This window comes from Mastigoproctus giganteus, chromosome 9 (genome assembly GCF_048544385.1).
Source record: "Mastigoproctus giganteus isolate SK-2022 chromosome 9, ASM4854438v1, whole genome shotgun sequence".
NCBI lineage: Eukaryota > Metazoa > Arthropoda > Arachnida > Uropygi > Thelyphonidae > Mastigoproctus > Mastigoproctus giganteus.
In genome coordinates, this window is record NC_143583.1 from 157,495,277 (window position 1) to 157,515,884 (window position 20,608).

Sequence of the window (20,608 nt, forward strand, 5' to 3'; positions counted from 1 at the left end):
CAGATGTTAAACTCTTAAAGTATTATGCCTTGTGCATTTAGTTATTTTTAAAAATGAATCTACAGATTCTCTACCTCTTTCTTTTCTGATATTTATGAAATTCTCTGTATATCCCCCACATTTAAACCATATAATTTTGCACTATTATTAGCCATATGGCACAAGAAAGCCTGAGGCTTTATGCTGCACCAGCCAAAAAAAAAAAAACCCCTGAGTTATCCTGAAAGAGAAAAGAATCGCCAAGAAAGAGAAGAATGATGATATCCAGCCCAGGACCATAAGGTTTGCCAAGCCCATACTCACCAGATGGGAGCCCCTGGAGTTTAAACCATGGACAGGACCACCTTTGTATTAAGTATGGTAAAGAAGAAAAAAAAAGTATCAGAGCAACAATCTCAGTTTAATTATTCCTCAATTATTCTGTTTCCTTTTAATCTGCATCATAAATCCTAGACAGCTGTGACATTAACATCACCTTTTTAAATTTGGAAATAAGGTTTGCCCACCAATATTTTCCAACTGATTATGCAGCAGTTTCTATTTTCATTTATACTACGAATTACAATTTTTTTATTTTATTTTTATTGTTTGGTGTGTAAAAGGCACCAGATAAGCAAAAGCATCTATCTTTCTTATGAGCAACTGCCATTCCCATGTGGGATAGTAAGCACTGTCTGGTTTTGCTGCACTGCTTTGTTTTGCTGGCTAAACATATACAGCTGGCAAAAAAAAAAAAAAAAACCCCAGTTGTTCACCAGAGTGCCCAGACAAACATCTGAGTTTCAATTCAGGGATGAGTGATCTTAAATTAATATGGCAAAAACGGTTTGTCTTGTTTTTTAAATTTTATCCATTTCATTTTGAATTCAGTAAAACACTAATTTTTTAAAAATAATTATAAAATGCACATTTTAAATACAAAAAAATTACATTATTGATAGCTATGCAAACTATAACAGAGAATAGCATAACAAAAAAAGTCAGTTTGAATTATTTGCCTATTTTTAGGTTTTATATATACAGTATATATATGCGGGAAGCATCAGTTGACATCCGCTCCTATAATTATGTTTGGTAGGGTGTTCTGGAGGTGACTAATATATATATATATATATATATATATATATATATATAGTGGATATGGCAAATAGTTAACAGTTATAAATGTAAGATAATTAATTATAATGGTGATACAATCAGTGAAATCAGTTTATATATATATATATATATATATATATATAAAAATAACAGCAGGATTTCTACAAGGGTGCACTGCCTTTCGACAACATGGAATCCAAAAAACACTGCCAATTTAGTTATTTTATGTGAAAGCTCAATTTATTTTTTGTAATACTTTGTACACAATTTAATTCATTTTGTATACAATAAAATTCACTTAATGCAGTTTAATTAGTGCTATCTTCATTTCAAATGAATTCATAAAACTGGACAATGTCCACTCAGTCCTTGTGTGTGTGGAATTTTGTTCCAGTCTTGTTCTCCTATAAGACTTAGGAAACAGACCCATTCCTCTGCTCTATTGCTCAAAATTCTAGGTAAAACTAAAATATTTAATTTAAAATCACTAGTAAAATCATTTTTCCTCTTATGCATTCACTATGGAATTTGCCATCATTCTACTGAACCTGATCCAATTCTGTGCTGTATGCTTAGAGCAAAGGGGAAAAAAAAAAAAAAAAAAAAATTTCCTTATATATGTTGTATTGTATATGGCATTTGTTGGCATTTTTTCTGACCCTCTTCTGAAGCTTTTTTTTTCTTATTTGGTTTGTCTCTTGCACCAAGTGCCAGGGGTATTTATTTTGCTATTTCCATGCATTCCAGGTGCTGCCATACATAAAACATTTCCCCTCATATTTCTGGTTCATTTTTTTTTGCCTCAATCCTGATAAAATTAGGTATATTAATTTTTCCAACTCTTGGTCCTCTATTATATTTAATAAAATAAGATGCAGTATTTTGATTTAAGTTTATAATAGTCATTTGGATGCCAAGATGAAATTCTCCATCCAAAGCTAAAATCATGTTAAAATTATGACTGCCTAAGGTACAACTTAATTTGGTTTTGCTACTTAAAACCATATTATAATTTTATATGTATCAGTAATTTGGCCTTTTACACCTAGGACTTTGGTTCAAACTGCATTCCCTTACAAAATTTTTCCTGCTATCTTAGCCATATCAAAAATAAATGTTTATTTAGAGGCGTGACAGTCCAGTGGTCACCAAAGCAGTGCAGTAGTAGCACACTACATTAGAGATGAGTGGTTGACTACAGTTATGTCATGACAAACATAGCATTTATTTAAACTCACCCATGAATCAAGACACCATTACAGCTCACGGAAGCAAGCATATTTTAAATAATGCACTGTGCTGGTGGTGCTTGCAGACAGAAAACATTGCAAAAAAATTAAACATGCATACAAAAAAAAAAAAGAAAGAAAAAGTGGACGCACATGCATACACACAAGCATGTGTAACTGAAGAAATTTATGGAAAGAGGTAAACTAAGAATACTTACAAATGCCCAGAACAAAAGGTTGTGAATTTAGACTTTGAATGTATTCAGGATGTTGATAAACAGTTGAATATGATTGTTATTAAGGTTAATAAATTCCAAAATAGAAAGAAAACAGTATTATCACTGGCAACATATTACAAACAAAGCAAGCACAAGCAAAAGAAACACCCAACAATTAGTTGTTCTTTGGGGCTGAATCTAAATTTCCACGTATTCTGCAAACATCCATTTTCAATTTAATGGAATCATCATCTAAGTATGTATCATCTAAGTAACAGTAAAAGAAGTGCTCTTCAAAAAAATTTATTTAACCCTTTTAAAGCCTTAAACATTTCAAAACTGGGTCACCACACAGACAGTCTCAAAGACTACAATTTAGAGCCCTCCAATCTTTTTTGTAAAGAATATCCTTTTGTCCCAATTAAAATTGTTGCTCTTTTCTGTACTCTTTCCAACAGATCTATGTCCTACATAAAATGAAGTTTCCAACACTATATGCAGTATTCTATATGTTGCCTAAACATTACCTTATACAACAGGATTATAACCTCTGTCCCTGCAGAACAAGTTTCTGTATATCACTAACAGAACCCTATGAGACATTCTAGCAACAGGTTTATATTGCTCAGAGAATTTTATGTCAGCTGTACAATTACTCAAGTCTTTTTCCTATCAATTATCTCCAGTTTGATATTACTCAAATGGCATGTTATTCTAGAATTACTGCTAACTAACCAAATGCAGTACATTGCATTTTATCAGTGTTAAACCTAAACTGCCATTTTTCAGCTCATGAGTTTATCCCTTTCAAGTAGCATATACTGATTAAATATAAAAAATATGTAGCAGACCCAACAGACTCTTGTGGCATTCCACTCAACTTACTCCAAAATGAGCAGTGGTCATTTATAACCATTGTCAGCACTCAACCAAACCTTTACCTACAGTAGTAACTTGCCTCTAATGCAAATTGCTCCAATTTATACAATAATCATATGTGGTACAGTATTGGACACTTCATTGAAGTCTAAGCAGATATATAAAATTCTTTGCAACTCCAATTCCTTTGCGAAGGCATAGTAGCTAATGATACTGGTCAGGATCTGATCTACCTTTCATAAATTGCTACAAATGCCTTATGCTCCACTCCTATCAAAATGTTCTTGCATTATTTAACTGCCAATTCCATTATTTTCTCTAGCACAGAGGTCATACTTACTAAGCTAGGTTTGTACTTTTGTAAAACTCTTGACTATAATTATCCATACACTTGTCTCATCTGCCATTAAAAAAACTCTTCACTTCATCTGACAGCCATTTTGATCTAACCCTAAAACAGCATCTCCTAGTCAGTATATAATGTGGTCCAATTACCTCTCTAAAAGTTACCATTTGCACTGTCAGCTGTCTCACCAAAGCAAATTTCAAAAATGTCTGAGTCCATTACAATCACTCTGCAAAAACAAAATCCCTTCCCTTTACACTTAATAGTAGCCATGTCTTTGAATAAATTCCACTTACAGGTTCCTTTACTCAGATTCTTAATACATGAATCACTGCAGATAATTCTTGATGTTCTTAAATCAAGAAATGGTCTTAATGAGCTACCAATCCACAAGTTCCAATCGCCCAATAACGAGACATTCTTATTTGATGGCCCACTATTTCTCTATATAGTGGTCATTATACTCTCAACACAGTCATTTAGGGAGTATAACAGACTCATCTGTTTTTTTTCAGTGTTCATGCCACACCACACTGACTCAACTTCACATTGGTAAAGTATGTCCACTGATCGTATTGTTTTAAAAGCTATGCTTCTTAACAAAAAGCATAAATCTCCTCCCATATTCAAATTCTGTATCTGCCAAGTTTGTTATTTTATACCTATAATACTGATAATATTGTCAGCACTTACAAACACTGCAAACCTGAATTTATTTTCTAGCATTATTGTATGATGCTAGTAGATGTGAACTTTAGTATTTTTATTAACTTTTACATAACCCATGATATTGCTAGTCCCATGTGAACCTCCCTAGTAGTCAATTCCCCTCTGCTTATGGTTGTCACTAAACTATTAATCTATATCTACCCAGGTTTTTTTGCCCACCTATGCCTTGACAGTAACAGCAAATATCTTTATACCTGTTCTACTCAAGTGTATCCCATCTCTATAAAAATCAGGCATTCCTATTACCAAGCACTGGCCATGCTGATAGAAAAATTCTACCCAATAAGTCAGACAAGCTCTATGCCAAAATGAACTGCAAGACAAACTTTTTCCTATCATACGTTGACAAAATTTCAAACAGTTTCAAATTGAACTATAACTCAACTTTTTCTCAGAATCATCTCATACTCATCAAATAATATTACATATATTAAAAAAAATTGATACAACAATATCACCTTTTGTGCCCTTAAAAAAGGGTTTTTCTACAATATCAAAAGGTTTTGCTCTTGGCAAACATACCTTGATCCAATTTACCTATCCTGTGTGAACAGGATCCTCCAGGTGATAGAGGATATCTGATGTAAATGTACATACTACAGCAGCAGACAGATAATTACAAAAAATTAATTATTGTGGAATTTAGCCAGAAGCAGCCCTAAGTCTAACACCCTGTGAGTTTTTTTGGTGCACCCTCTCAGACTTAATTTACAGCAAATTAGTGAATTTTTTATCCCCTAAATTTTGGCACCTTGTTTGGGGGGAACTGCTTAATTGTGCCTTAAGCCAGCCCTGAATCTAACCTTTTGTAAAGCATACAGACCTTTTTTCTTTGAAGGAGGTACTAGACATAGGCATCAACATCTGGAAATGTCATAGAATTTCTGAATGCTCCAACAGCAGGATGCCAATGATACCACTATTTCTCAATAACACTTTTGAAGACTAAATGCACAAGGCATAATGTTATAGGTTGAAATTAGCTAAGTAATATTGGTGTAAATACACCATAGTTAAACCATAAGTAGTGTGAAGGCATCAGTTAATTTTCTCATATTGTGGCTACTGTCACAACAAGATACCAGGTATTGCATTACTTTGAATAAACTCAATAGAGGAGACTACTGTTATTTATCTTAGTGGGCACCACCACCACCCAGCCTGCACCGTTTTAGAGCTTGTTGGTGCACTCATCGGTAGGCAGGCAGGTACCCTGGTAATGCAAACATGTCATCATGGTTGCAAAGTTAATACCACAATTAACTTCACAACCATGATATCTGGGTACCTGCCCCCCCACCGATTAGTGAGCCAACAAGCTCCAAAACAGAGCCATCTGGGTGGTGCTGCCCACTGAGAATAAATAGCAGTAGTCTCCTCTATTAGAGGTTAAAAAAAAAGGGTAAAGTGCAGCCATTATCAACCCACTGCAGGATGGAAGCCTCCTCAACAATTCATGCTGAGGGAAATGGACCATAATTTGCCACGCTGGCCTAGTGCGGGTTGGCAGATCGACCATATTCAGCAGTCAGGGGCTTGAACCCCGGTCTACTCAAAGAGCGTGTGCTACTGCACTCCCGCTCTTGACCACTCGGCTACGGAGGCCTTTTCTATTAGAAAAGGCGTTGCTTATTCAAAGTAGTGCAATACCTGGTATCTTGTTGTGAAGGTAGCCACAATGAGAAAATCAAACGATGCCTTCACACTACTTATGTAGTTAAACTTATGGGTAAACTACGGTGTATTTACACCAATATTATATAGTCAACACTACACTTCTCCACAAAGACACTATTGCATACCTGAACAGTTTCCTGGGAACTGGATTGGAAGAGGACCAATTGTGGCCCCCACAATCTCCTAATCTTATCCATGATCTTCTGATCTCTCAAGTAAACTTGAAAGATTCTTTTGATTTCACTTAGTTTCAATTTTAGATCATGGAAAAAGATTGATCATCTCCAGAATTAAAATTGAAAGACCATAGGTGTACATTCCATCTTGTAACAAATTTGTGAAGCCATCAGTCATGCAGTGCCAAATATGGAAGGAACTGGATTATAGGTGCCCACAACAAACCTCTAATTAAAATTCAGAGATTTTTATCATCTGGACATGGTTTCAGGTTTATATCATATATCTTATTCACACAATAGGGTTTTAGTTTTGTAAAGGAGATTTATGGACATCCTGCATTAAGCAGGCAGATGTTTCCTTTACAACTGCCTGCTTACTCTGTGATGAAACAAGAACACTGCTAAGCCAGCCATGCTTTGCATGCAGTTTTAGTATTATGGCATTTTGCATTGTTAGACTGGTCACTTTGCAATCAGTAAGTGAGAAACAGGAAAGGTCCTCCCTGGTTCTCTCCCCAACAGGCCTACATGTAGGCCCCAGCAGTTCTATATGTAGAACACACAGATGGCATCTCCAGTTTACTATCAAGGAAAGGAACAGCCAGGTCAAGCTAACATCAGATCTGCACACACATACCACACTTAATATGCAACAAGTGTCCCTATCTGCAAGAGAACTACTTTTGGCAATTCCCCCCAAACAAAACAGCTTTAGCACTCAATGCAAGGCATAATTTAACTCAAATTTAAATTAGTCTCACAGCACTACAGCTGAATACTCTATTACCATCGCAATAATGTGATATGAAAATATTATCTAGAACACAATAATAGTAATAACACTATACCAGCTACTACAGAAATGTATAAAATGTGTGAACAAGAAATAAGCCTGGGTTCTAAATTAATATATCTCTGAAATGAAGCATACCAGCCATGTCATTTAAAAGGATCTCTTTTGAAGTAGGATCCACGACACTGTATGCATCAACAATTCCAATGCTTCTGCCACTTCCGGAAGCATTCCCGACAGGCTTCTTTTAGAACTGCTAAACTCCTGTCATGAGATGATGGAAATAGGTACACAAGCACGTAACCAATCAGGTTTACAGGTTACACTTCAACTCCACCCACCTCTCAGATATCTGTCACCTTCACAGCTCAAACAGCATTCCTAGCTAATTGTATAGTTCATCTGTTTTGTGCTGCTATATTATTTTTTATTTTGAGAAGACGAAAGAAGATGTTTGTTGACATTAGACCTGAACTTCTGTAGACTATAATTTTCAGGAAATATAGTATGAAGGAAGGTTGTTCCAGAAAACAGTAGTTGAATGAATAAACAAGGAAGATGAAAAGTTGGTTCTGTGAGTTAAGTTGGACAGTAAATGGATGTTGGCAGCACATGTTTAGACTGTTTGAAAGAGATTGGGAATTATAGAAGTCAATTCAGAAGAACAGTGCCCATGAAAGTATCTGTAGAAAAGGCATGCAGCAGAAACAGTATGCCTATGAGACAGAGTGGAGAGAGACAGAGAGGTCATTAAATAATTTAACTGCCCTCTTCTGAATAAAATCTAGAAGCCTAAGAGGTTTTGGGGGGCACCGCCCCAAATGTGTGAACAATATTCCATGTTAGGGCAGATTTGCGATTTGTACAGAGTGAAGAAAAGGCTCTCGGCATTACTTTTGGAAGAAAAGTAATGTCAAGAGCAAAAGAGAAAACCAAGTTTTTTTAGATGCAGAGGAAGTAATATTTGTTATGTGCTTGTGCCAAGACAGATTAGACGTCAGGGTAAACCCCAAAGGAGATGTATCATTTTGCCTAGAAATCAGAGTGTCACCAGAGATAAGCATAGGAGCAGAAGAATCCTTTTTGCACGATTTAAGAAAAGACTGAGTTTTAGGATTGAAATCAACTAAGTTATCTTTACCCCACTCAAGAATTACCTGGAGATCAGCACTTAACTGTTAGCAGATATTCGAGAAGTTGAAGCTGATGAGCAGGACAAGGTTTCTCAAATTGGAAAATGGAATGCAATGTGCTATTCATTGGCAAAACTATGGATAGGTTTTCCAGTCAATTGAAGGTCATTAATATACAAGAGGGAAAGAGTGGGTGAAAGAACTGAACCTCGGGGGAAGCCAGCATTACCAGAGAAATTAGAAGACAGAGCCATCTACCATCACCCTCAGTGAGCGAACAGAGAGAAAAGCAGAGGAACTGGTAGCAGATATTCGAGAATTTGAAGCTGATTGAGCAGTACAAGGTTTCTCAAAATGGAAAGTGGAATGCAATGTGCCATTCATAGGCAAAACTATGGATAGGATTTCCAGTCAATTGAAGAAGGTCATTAATATACAAGAGGGAAAGAGTGGGTGAAAGAACTGAACCTTGGGGAACATCAGCATTAGTGGAAAAGTTAGAAGACAGAGCCATCGACCATCAACCTCAGTGAGAGAGCAGAGAGAAGACTGGATAACCAATTACAAAAAAACAGTTGGCAAACCATAAGATGGAAACTTGTTTAGAAGACCTTTATGCCAAACACAATCGAAGGCCTTTGAGATGTCGAGAACTGATTGTTTCACCGAACTTTTCCATTGAATTTGTCCATAAACGGGTAACATAAGCCAGAATATCACCAGTGGATCTAAACTGATGAAATCCATTCTGACAATCGTTGATCAGACGGAAGGTTTCTAGGTGGTTTAAGAGTTGCCAGTAAATTGATTTCTCATTACTTTAGAAAGAGAAGTAATTACAATGGGACAATGATTGGATGGGAGGAACTTGTCACCTTTTTAGGAACTGGCTGGATATGAGCAAATTTCCAAGCAGAAGGAAAAACACCTTTGGAATAAGAAATTGAAAAAAAAGCAGCAAAAAATAGGAGTAAGTTCAGGAGCACAGATTTTGAGAATAAGTAGAGAAATACCATCACAGCCTGGAGCTTTCTTAGCATCAAGATTCATCAAAATCCTTCTGACATCCTTTTGACAGAAGACCACAGGAGGGACTGAATGAAGTGTTGGGAATGGTGGGAGGTGTTTTACCAAGATCATTAATACACAAGTTGAAAGAAAAATGGGATGCTAGAAGATCAGCTTTATCCTTGGCTGAAGTAACAACAGAACCATCTGGCTTTGACAGAGGTGGGCAAAATTTGCAGCCAATAGCTTTGGCTAGAGACCAGAATGCTTGGCTACTATTAGGGCAAGAAGAAAGTTTTCTACTCTTAGCCTGTTCAAAATCTAGTTTGGACTGATTAATGACTGCTTCACAATTGTTGCAAGCTTTGGTTTAGGAAGAAAATGAAACTAAAGAATTGGAAACAAGCCAATTACAATATGCAACATTCTTCTCTTGAACTGCCTTAGCACATTTTTAGGAAAACCAAGGTTTAGATAAAGGACAAGATTTTAAAGTGGAGTGTGGATGGAATAAAGGATTCCATTCCTACAAGAATAATTTCACTGACATGATCTGAGCAAACGTTGACAGGAGTTTTGAAACAGTAATCCGACCAAGGAAATCTCACAGGTCATCCCATTTTGCATTCTTGTAATGCCAAACAATGAGGTTGGGAATAGCTATGAGACAAAAGCTCCATTGGATAAGAGAATCACCATGTTGTGATCTAAGGTGCCTAAAGGACCACTCACTTCAACCATGTACTTAGAAGAGTTGTTTGTGAGAAAAAGATCAAGTGTGTTGGCTCTATGGTTAGGATTGTCTAGTATTCTTGTACGTAAATGAACAATATGCAGGGTCATAAGTAATTGCAAAAGCCTCAGCATCTTGACCAGCTGGGTCGATGACTAGAAAATCGAATCCAGCTGGAGTTGTGAACATTAAAATCACTCAGGAAAATTATCTCACTGTTAGGAAAGTTTAGCATTAGCATTTAGCATTAGTAGAGGCATATGATGCAAGAAAGCAAGCTTATTCAGCATCAGCCAAAAAAAAAAAAAACCCCTCTCCCATTTCACCCCTCCGTTCGTTCGAAATACCTGTCCAGTTGAGCTTTAAATTTGTTTAGGCTATCAACTTCAACAACAAGTGATGGAAGTCGGTTCCACCAACCAACCACCCGCTGACCAAAGGCAAATTTCCGCACATCTATCCGACATCCGTCCTTCCTCAATTTGAATTTATGCCCTCTGAGGTGATTATTCTGAGAAAGATGAAGAATCCCATTGGCATTGAGCATGCTCAAACCATTCAAAGCCTTATACACCTCTATCAGATCACCTCGCCGGTGCCTAGTCTCCAGACTCTGTAATTTGCAAAACTTAAGCCTTTCTTCGTAAGAGCAACCCTTTGTTCCATTTACTAATCTTGTTGCCCTTCTCTGTACCCGTTCCAGCAGCTCTACATCCTTCTTGAAATGAGGCCTCCAGACCTGTATACAGTACTCAAGATGTGGCCTAACCATTGCCTTATACAAGAGAATAATCACCTCCTTATCCCTGCTAGAAAAATTCCTGTATATCATTGACAAGACACCATGAGCTACTCTTGCAGCTCGTCTGCACTGCTCAGAGAACTTCATATCTGCCTGCACAATTACCCCCAGGTCCTTTTCATTCTCCACCACTGTCAGTGTAGTACCGCAGAGTTGATACATTGCTCTGGGGTTACTGTTACCCATATGTAGTACTTTACATTTGTCAATGTTAAACTTCATTTGCCACCTCTCAGCCCATCTGTTCAACGTTTCCAGATCCTGTTGCAGCAGCATAGCGTCAGTAGTGTCCTTAACGACCCTGCCAACCTTTGTATCATCTGCAAACTTAGACATTAAACTTGATATCCCATCATCAATATCATTCATAAACACCGAAAACAACAATGGACCCAACACTGAACCTTGAGGAACTCCACTAATAACATTAGTCCACGTTGAGCAGTGTCCATTGATTACCACTCTCTGTCTTCTGCCACTCAACCATCCCCTTATCCATAGCAGCAATTTGCCTCCAATGCCACACTGCTCCAATTTGTGCAGCAGTCTTCCATGTGCAACAGTATCAAAAGCCTTTCTAAGATCCAAATATATAATATCAAAGTTATTCCCTGCATCCAGTTCTTTTGTGACTACATCATAGTATCCAATCAAATTGGTCAGGCAAGACCTGCCCTTAACAAAACCATGCTGCGTCTGAGTTATAACTGAATTCTTGTCTAGATGATCCTGCAGTGCTTCTTTAACCAGTGCCTCCATTAATTTACCTGGAACAGAAGTTAAACTAACAGGTCTATAATTACTTGTGTCAGCCTTTGATCCTCCTTTGTGAATTGGGGTTACATTTGCACATCTCCAGTCTATGGGTACCTCCCCTGAGTCCAAAGAAGCTCTCATAATTATGGCTAGGGGTTTGCATACTTCCTTTGCTGCCTCCTTTAATATAACTGGATAGATCCCATCCACCCCAGGTGCCTTTTTTATGTTTATCCTCAACAATCTCTCCTCCACTTTCCTCTCAGTTATTACAAAATCATCCAGCTCACTGCCAACGTTGTTGTATTGCACCGGTTGATGAGTCATCTACCACCTAGTATTGGCTGGTAACAGAGGGCCGGCATTCCTCCATGTGGCGTGGGCACCACGCCTCGACCTCTGCTTATGTTGGTTCACACCTGGGTGGTCACCCACAGTGTGCTTATGCATGGAGGTTATACCCAGGATTATTAACAGTCCCACCATCATGAAGGTGCAAGCAGAGGATTTGGCTGTCACAGACCATCTGGATTTTGCCAAAATTGGGTCCACTTGACTTTAGTTTCACCCAATATCAGTTCCATCAGCATTTTAGACTTCTAGGTAGCAAGTACAGCTTGTCTGACAACCTGAAGGACCCTACCTCTCTTTACCATTAATTTGAATACTTTTCTAAATCATGGCATTCATTTCAATTATGTTGAATAGTATTGAAATGATATTGTCAGGTAATCACAGGCCATTCAAGTAATTTATTATATAAAAAATTAATTAAAAAGCAGTTTGTCATTTGCACCAGAAATTTTCAATCTGGACTAAACAGTAAAAATCCATACAAGAATCACATTAAAATATAACTCAGAAGCAGAGGCCTCAACATTGACAGGATATTGGGGAGGGGAGTGGTGTCTCTCTCTCTCAAAATGTTGACATTACCTTTGTTCATAACTATTTATTATTATTAGCCATATGGTGCAAGGAAGTCTGAGGCTTATGCTGCACTAGCCAAAAAAAAAAAAAAAAAAAAATTTACCCTGAGAGAGAGAGAGAGAGAGAGAGAGAGAGAAAAATCACTAAGAAAGAGAAGAATGATGATATCTAGCTCAGGATCCTGGGTGTGCAAAGCCCATACTCTTTTACAAGGATATTTCTAAAAATAATCTGATATTGCTGAGCATTATATTTAACTCACTGACAGGTGCATGCAAACTCAGATGGCTAGGGTATGTTTTAGTATTAGAAAACAATACAAGAAAGGAAGTTAACAGCATCAGCCAAAAAACTACCCACCTCACCCACCTATCCACCCCTCCTAAGAATTTGCCTAGTTCTTCCTTGAATTTATTCAAACTACCCACTTTCACAACAGACAGAAGTTTGTTCAAACAGTCAAAGACTTGCTGGCTGAAGGCAAACTTCCACAGATCTATCCTTCAATTTGAATATGTCCTCTTGTGTGTGTAGTCTCTGCAAGAGGAAGAATGCCATCAACATTGAGCTTACTCACTCCATTCAAGGCCTTGAACACCTCAATCAGATCTCCTTATAGGCAACTACAAGGTGTATCCAGATGCTACAAATTACAGAAATGAAGCCTTTCTTAAGAGCACCCTTTTCTTCTATTCACCAGAATATAGAACTGGTTCAGCAGATTTACATCCTTCCTGAAATGTGGTCTACAGACCTATATACAGTACTCAAGATTTGACCCAACCACAGTCTTGTGCAAAGGAATAATCACCTCCATCCCTGCTAGTAAACCTCCAGTATAATATTTACAAAACAACTTGAGCTGCCTGGCAGCACTGCTCAGAGAACTAACTGCACAATTATCCCCATATATTTTTCATTTTCTACTAAACTGTGTCGTACCATATAGTTGGTATATTGATCTGGAATTACTGCTACCATATGCAATACCTTGCATTTATAAATGTTAAACTTCAACCGCCATTTCAGTCCATCAGCCTAATTTTTCTAAATCTGTTGCAGTAACTTGCCTTGATTACTGTCATTAACACCCTACAACTTTTATATCATCTGCAAACTTACACATTAGGCCTGATATAAGTATTGAAAACAATAATGGGTCCAGCACTTAACCAATTAGTCCACAAACAGCAATGCCCACTGATAACCACTCTCTCATCTTCCACTCAACCATCCCTTTATCCAAAGCAATAACTTGCCTTTAATACCATATTGCCCCAGTTTGTACATTAGTCTTGTGTGAAACTGTATCAAAAGCTTGCCTGAAATCCAAGTATATGATGTCAGAATTATTACTGCACCCAGTTGCTTTATTACTGCATAGTTTGTTTGTTATTTGGTTTTTAGGAGCACTAGCAACTAAGGCCATATTGCTCCGCAAATATGCGGTGGTCATTCCCTGACCTTTCTGCATCCTCCATATTTGGTGGTGACGAGCTCGAACCCCAGTCGAATCAAGAAGCGTGTGCTACGCACTGCTGCTCCTTCCCACCTGGCTACGGAGGCACCTATTACTGCATAGAATCCAATCAGATCAGTCAGACAAGATTGTGCCTTAACCCATGCAGTTTTTTTTTGTTGTTAATTGGTTTTAGGAGCATCAGCAACTAATCCCATGTTGCTCCATGTATATAAGATTCAGCTCTGTAAATTCAGCATATTCTGAGGTCTATTTTCTGTTTGCTGGATGAAATACTCAAGTTTCCAGGAGAAAAACTATGCTCCCCTGCCTGAGACTGACTAACTCACTCAGCCATGTTGTGAAAGACCCATAAAAATTCCTCCAATCTGACGGGATTCAAACTCAGGTCTTCTCCAACAAAAATGATGGTGACCAACCAACTATGCTACCCACAAGAGCATCCATGCTGTGACTACAATATAATTGCATTCCTGTCCAGATAGTTGGGCATTACTTTAACCAATGACACCATCATTTCTCCTGCAACAGACATTAAGCTAATAGGTCTGTAATTATTTATGTCACCTTCTGATATCTCTTTGTGAACTGGGAATTAGTTTGCACATTTCCAGTCCATACTTAACATTTTCATTCTGTTCAAAAGATTCTGGTTTTAATAGAAAAAGCAGAGATAAACTCACTCGAAAATACTGAGATTTGCTGATTTTTGTGTTTGTGTGGGGGGGGGGGGAAGTCATTTACATGGTCAAAAAAAAAAAATAGCCCTTAACATAAATATGCAACATCAAGTTTTTAATTCACTTAGAGGGAAGACTAGCATACTTTTAACTTTTTCTTCTCATTTTGACATGAAAATTTTTTCCATGAAGCAACCTTTGCCAGAGGCCATCTAATTTATTCACAGTAAGAAGCAAGACCAAAAAGGTCTGCCTTCTCCAATCCAGGGTCAAAAAGGTCATCAGAAAAGCTAACAGCAAAAGTGTTAAACAGTAAAAACATGATACTACAAAAAAAGAGAATTTAACATCCCATTGCTCATGCTCTAAATGAAACTATTATAGTGATGTGGCATCTGCAAGTCAATTCTTGTCTATATGATTAACTGTTTACTGAATCAAAAACACTTCAATTATGATTTGCTAAACTCAGTTATGAAAAATAAAACAAAAATAAACAAATATTATCCATGAAAATGAGAAAAACCAATAATAATCAATGTTTCATCTTATGTCAGTCTTCAGGCTCACTCATCCTCAGAATTAAAACAGATTTTATTATTATTATTATTATTAGCCATATGGTACAAGGAAGCCTGAGGCTTATGCTGCACCAGCGAAAAAAAAAATTCCCAAGTTACCCCCTGAGAGAGAAAGAGAGAGAAAGAGAAGTAGAAAGGAATCACCAACAAAGAGGAGAATGATGATATCCAGCTCAGGACCCTGGGTTTGCCAAGCCCATACTCACCAGATGTGTCTGGCAGATGCAGTTTCTGTAAGTTGGCAAAACCAAAGCTCTTGGGCAGGATTAGACAATTCTCACTAATGCTCAGACATTACACTAGTATGGACTTCCATACAATATATATAGACACTATCACTTGGTTAGTATACCAAATATTAGGTAAATGAAAGAAAAAAAATGTATATTCATTAAAAGAATACTAGTGGAGAAAGGTAGACAAGACTATCAGATTTCATATCCAAATCATAAAAAAGGCACTTGTCAGGTGCCATGTCAGCAGCAGAGGGTTAAATATTAACATGTTCCTCAAACTAACAGAAATAAGATTCTAATTTGTGACAGGAAGAACACAGTATTTCACTGCTTCAGCTACTGTCCATTGGCCTGAATAATAAGAGAATGACAAAACTAGTTTGTTTCCTTGAGGATTGCCGTTTGCTACAAAAATTTGTAGCAAACAATGAGCTCCAAGAAAAACTAACTTTTATCCAACATGTCAAGCTTAGCAGTGCACTCTTCCATGCTAAGCAGACCCAATTTTCCTTCTGATTTTCCACACCATAAGCTTAAATTATAACCTGATAAGTCATGAGACAGTAGTAATTAAAGTGGTATACTGTGTTTATCAAGGGCTTAGAGGTGAACAGGTATTCTGTGTGTAATTAAACAGAATAAAACACAGATGGATCCAATATCTTTCTATTACAGAAGATTTAGAAGTCTGGTTGGCCTGGCTCCCTAAAATCCACTCATGCACACCTTCAGATAGTAAGCCCTGTTACGTCACTTAGGTGGCAACAAATGTGTAGAGTAGTTCTCTTCAGGACGCCTGGTCAGCGTGAATAGGAAAAGATCAAACCCTCCAGCATATAACAGCACAACGAAACAAACAAATGGCCCTCAGTCACCAGTTGCTTTCACTCCCCCTCTTACAGCAACAAGAGGACCAGAGGGTGCTAAGAATCTCTGGGTATGACCAGGCTGCCATGCATGGAAATTAAACTTGGCCTGTTACAACGTAAAATTGCTCATGGGTGAAGACAGGATATTAGAGCTGGAAAAGGAACTAGAAAATGTGAATTGGAATATTGGATTGTCTGAAACAAGAAGAAATAATGAATCACTTTTAGGTTTATCAAGTGGAAATCTGCTGTACACAAATGGAAACAGTGAAAGGAGTGAAGGTGGAGTTGGGTTTCTGGTCCATAAAGATATAAAAAAAAAAAAATCAACATTTTGGAATTCAAAAGTACACACCAAGGGTGTCAAGACATACTCAAGATTTCTAAGAGGTATAAGCTAAAAATGATTTATGCACCAACATTGAGCCATGAAGAGGCTGAAGAAATGTACACTGAAACAGTCTTCTAGATGAGCAAAAAACCAATTACACTATTATTATGGGGGGGGGGGGAACTTCAATGCTAAGGTTGGAAAAAGACAAAACAGTTGCAAAAGGGGAACTATAGGAAATTTTGGAATTGGTGAAAGAAATGAAAGTGGTGAAAGACTTGTGGAATTTGCAGAATCTCAAGGATTGTCAGTAATGAACACTTTTTTCAAGAAAAGGGTGAACAGAAAGTGGACATGGAAGAGTCCAAATGGATTAATAACTAATGAAATAGACTTCATCCTCACTAACAAGATATCATGAATGATGTTACTGTCCAGAATAAGGTAAATGTTAGAAGTGATCACAGAATGGTAAGATGCACATGATATAGATTTAGGAAAGGAAAGGAAAAAACAGTATGGAACTTAACAACTTTCAGCTTCCGCAGACTGCTCAGGACTAAGATATCGATGAGGAATATTACAACTTTCTGAAAAGCCCAAGAAACCTATATGGAAAAAGAAATAAAGAAAAAATTAGTCAAGAAACACTTATGATGAACCAAAGGCAACAAATGAAGAGCAAGATAAACACTGACAAAGAAAATTGAGCATACTTAGTTATGCAAAGCCATTAAAAAGAGACTCAGAGAGGACATATGATTTAACACAAGAAAAGTAGAACAAGCATTAAGGGAAAACAAAGGACTTAAATCAGCAGCCATGAGCAGTAATACAGAAAGAATGATACTGAAACGGAAGAATAGCGATGCCGTACTTATAAATAGCAGAGAAGGCATAATTCAAATAGCAGAACACTACTATAGAGAATTATACAAGGGGCGAGGAAATGCTGCCAGCAGTGGGGAAGATGGATCGCAAATTAGCAACACGTACGACATATCCGATTTTCTTCCTGATGAGGTAGAACATGCGCTGAAGAAAATGAAGAATCAGAAAGCCCCGGGGGAAGATGAAGTTACTGTAGAGTTGTTAAAATTGGGAGGAAGAGACATAACAAAAAAACTGGCAAGGCTCTTCACAAAGTGCATTAGAAAAGGTGTGACACCTAAGCAGTGGAATAATGCAATCATAGTTTTGCTGCATAAGAAAGGAGATAAATCATAAACTGGAAATTATAGACCAATTAGCTTGTTATTCCACATCTACAAGTTGTTCACAAGGGTCATTACTAACAGATTAGAAAGAATACTTGATGAGAATCAACTGAAAGAGCAAGCTGGCTTTAGGACAGGATTCTTAATTATGGATCACTTTCACGTAATATCACAGCTAATGGAGAAAGCAAATGAATATAAAACACCATTATGCCTGGCATTTGTGGATTATGAAAAGGCATTTGACGCCATACAGCATAATGCAATGTTTCGGGCACTGGAAAGGCACAGTTACCCCATATATTATGATTTTGAAGAAAATATGAGAACGCTACCTCCTTTATTAGACTAGACAAAGACAGCAGGAAATTTAAAATCGAGAAAGGAGTTCAACAAGGAGACAATATCTCCTAAGCTGTTTACTGCTGCCCTTCGGGAAGCTTTCAGAAGATTAGACTGGTCGCAGAAAGGAGTCAATGTGAATGGAGAGTACCTAAACCATTTACGATTTGCAGATGACATTGTGGTCATAAGCCACGAGCCCACAGACTTAGAGGAAAATTTTAAGGATTTCAGCCTAAAGATGAATATGGTTAAAACAAATGTAACAATGAACAATATGGCACAGAAAGTGATATAATCATTGAAGGAGCAGTAATTGAAAAGGTGGATTCATATACTTATCCGGGACAAGTTATTAGTTGTAATAATGATAAATGGCTGGAAGTCAAGAGAAGAATAAATTTTAGATGGATAGCATTCAGGAAATATAGTCACATACTGAAGAGCAATATCCCAGTTTGTCTGAAACGTAAAATAATGAACCAATGAATACTCCACACAATGACTTATGGAAGTGAAACTTAGAACTCACCAAAAGAATGAAAGAGAAGCTGAGAACTACACAGCAAAGAATGGAACAAATTTATATTGGGAATCAGACTGTTAGATAAGAGAAACATGGATTAGGCAGCAAACTCAAGTAAAGGACATTCTTATCAAAACTAAAGAACTAAAATAGTTTTGGGCAGGACACATAGATCAAAGACATGATTGACAGATGGACTAAGAAAATAACAGAATGATACCCAAGAGTAGCTAGAAGAAAACCTGGAAGACAATGGCAGAGATAGATAGATGAAATTCATGAGTTTGTGCATAGTAAATGGATGGCCATTGCACAAAACAGAAGGAACTGGAAAATTGCTGGAGAGGCCTTCATCCTGCAGTGGATTGAAAATGGCTGATGATGATGACGACAGTGTTTATCAGAAAGCACCTTCCCTGGAAAATACAAAATATGCTGATATTTCAAACATATCAAATTATTTTCCTCTCTTTTTTGCAGGTGTATGCCACAGGTCATGTTCAATAAAAACATTTAACACTGAAGTTAAAGAAAATCCAATAAGATACAAAAAGTTACTGCATTTCAATTAGTATAAGCCATTACTAATACTAGTATCTTAATGCTGCTCCCTAGTTCAGTTACTAATTTTAAAAGCTTTTATAGTCATCAGAACTCATTTAATCATTAAAACTGAGGTTCAAACCTCTCAAATCTAATAAATTTTTTTTTTTTTGCTATAGAATTAAAAATAGAATTTTAATTGAATTAAAACAAATTCAAAAATTTAATTGAACTATATAGACAATTAGAGGGATTTTTTTTTTTTTTTTTTGCTGGTGCTGTAAAGCTTGTTTGGTTGCATCATATGCCACTGCTAACTATTCAACTAATTTTGATTCACTCGAGTCAATTTGTTCTTGACTCTTCACTTCGGCGAGTCATACAAATACACTCACAAATTGTTCATTAATTGAATGACTTTTCCAAGAATATATTTAATCTCTGGATTTTTCAATTATGAAAATAAATTAATTATACAAATATCTTCTATTAACATTGCCAAACGCACTTCACTTGCATCAAAATTAGTTTACCTAGACAATTTTACTCACAAACTCAAGAAAATTTAATTTAAAAAATATATATAATAATAATATAACCAAAAATTACTACAAAATTTCTCCAAAACACATTTTCCCTAACAAGAATGGATGGCGCGGGGGGGAGACATTATCTCTCGCTGAATTATACAAGATCATTTGTCAAAAATCTCATTAATTCGGAGTACTTTAAAACAATCATGCGATTCACAATGTGATATTTACCGGTGTTGCACTGGCATCTTTTTCATACTTGGCCCAAATGGCTCCATCTTGTAGACCGGCAATTGCTGCAAACCTGCAGGAAACTTGGGCGCAAATTTGGTTATCAACGTATGCCTGCCAAGACATTTTCGGATAACAGCTTATACTGGGTATGTCTAATAACTGAAGAATATAAAAGAACAATACCCAACACGCCTGATAACAAAAGGCAAACCTCAAGTCTTCCTACTTATAGGTAGATTTTGCCGGTATGAAGCTTCCGTCAAAGTGTATTAATCCGCGACTCCACCCCTCAATCCTTCCTCCTGATAATGTCATGTGACTCTGATGTCAACAACACTATATTAAGTACTGTTTAAATTAAAAATAATAAATATGATTATTATAAGTTTATAGAGCGATTTTCATATAAAACACTGTTATTTGCGAACGGAATTACAAACGGAATTATTTCACCTCATTATTAAAGTCCTGGTATTTGTACAGTATATGTATTTATCAACCCAAATGCATACGTGCTAGTTGACAT

At 36.9% G+C, this 20,608-nt stretch overlaps 1 protein-coding gene across 1 annotated transcript in view; it reads right to left on the reverse strand.

Moving 5' to 3' along the window:
* LOC150080838 (profilin-like) overlaps positions 1–20,367 on the reverse strand; it is a 93,617-nt gene extending 73,250 nt beyond the window's left edge. Inside the window, exon 1 of the mRNA XM_090381054.1 lies at positions 20,080–20,367. Coding sequence (XP_090237180.1) covers positions 20,080–20,205 — 126 coding nt within the window. The 5' untranslated portion in view covers positions 20,206–20,367. The remainder of the gene's footprint in view (positions 1–20,079) is intronic.
* Positions 20,368–20,608: the final 241 nt, after the last annotated feature.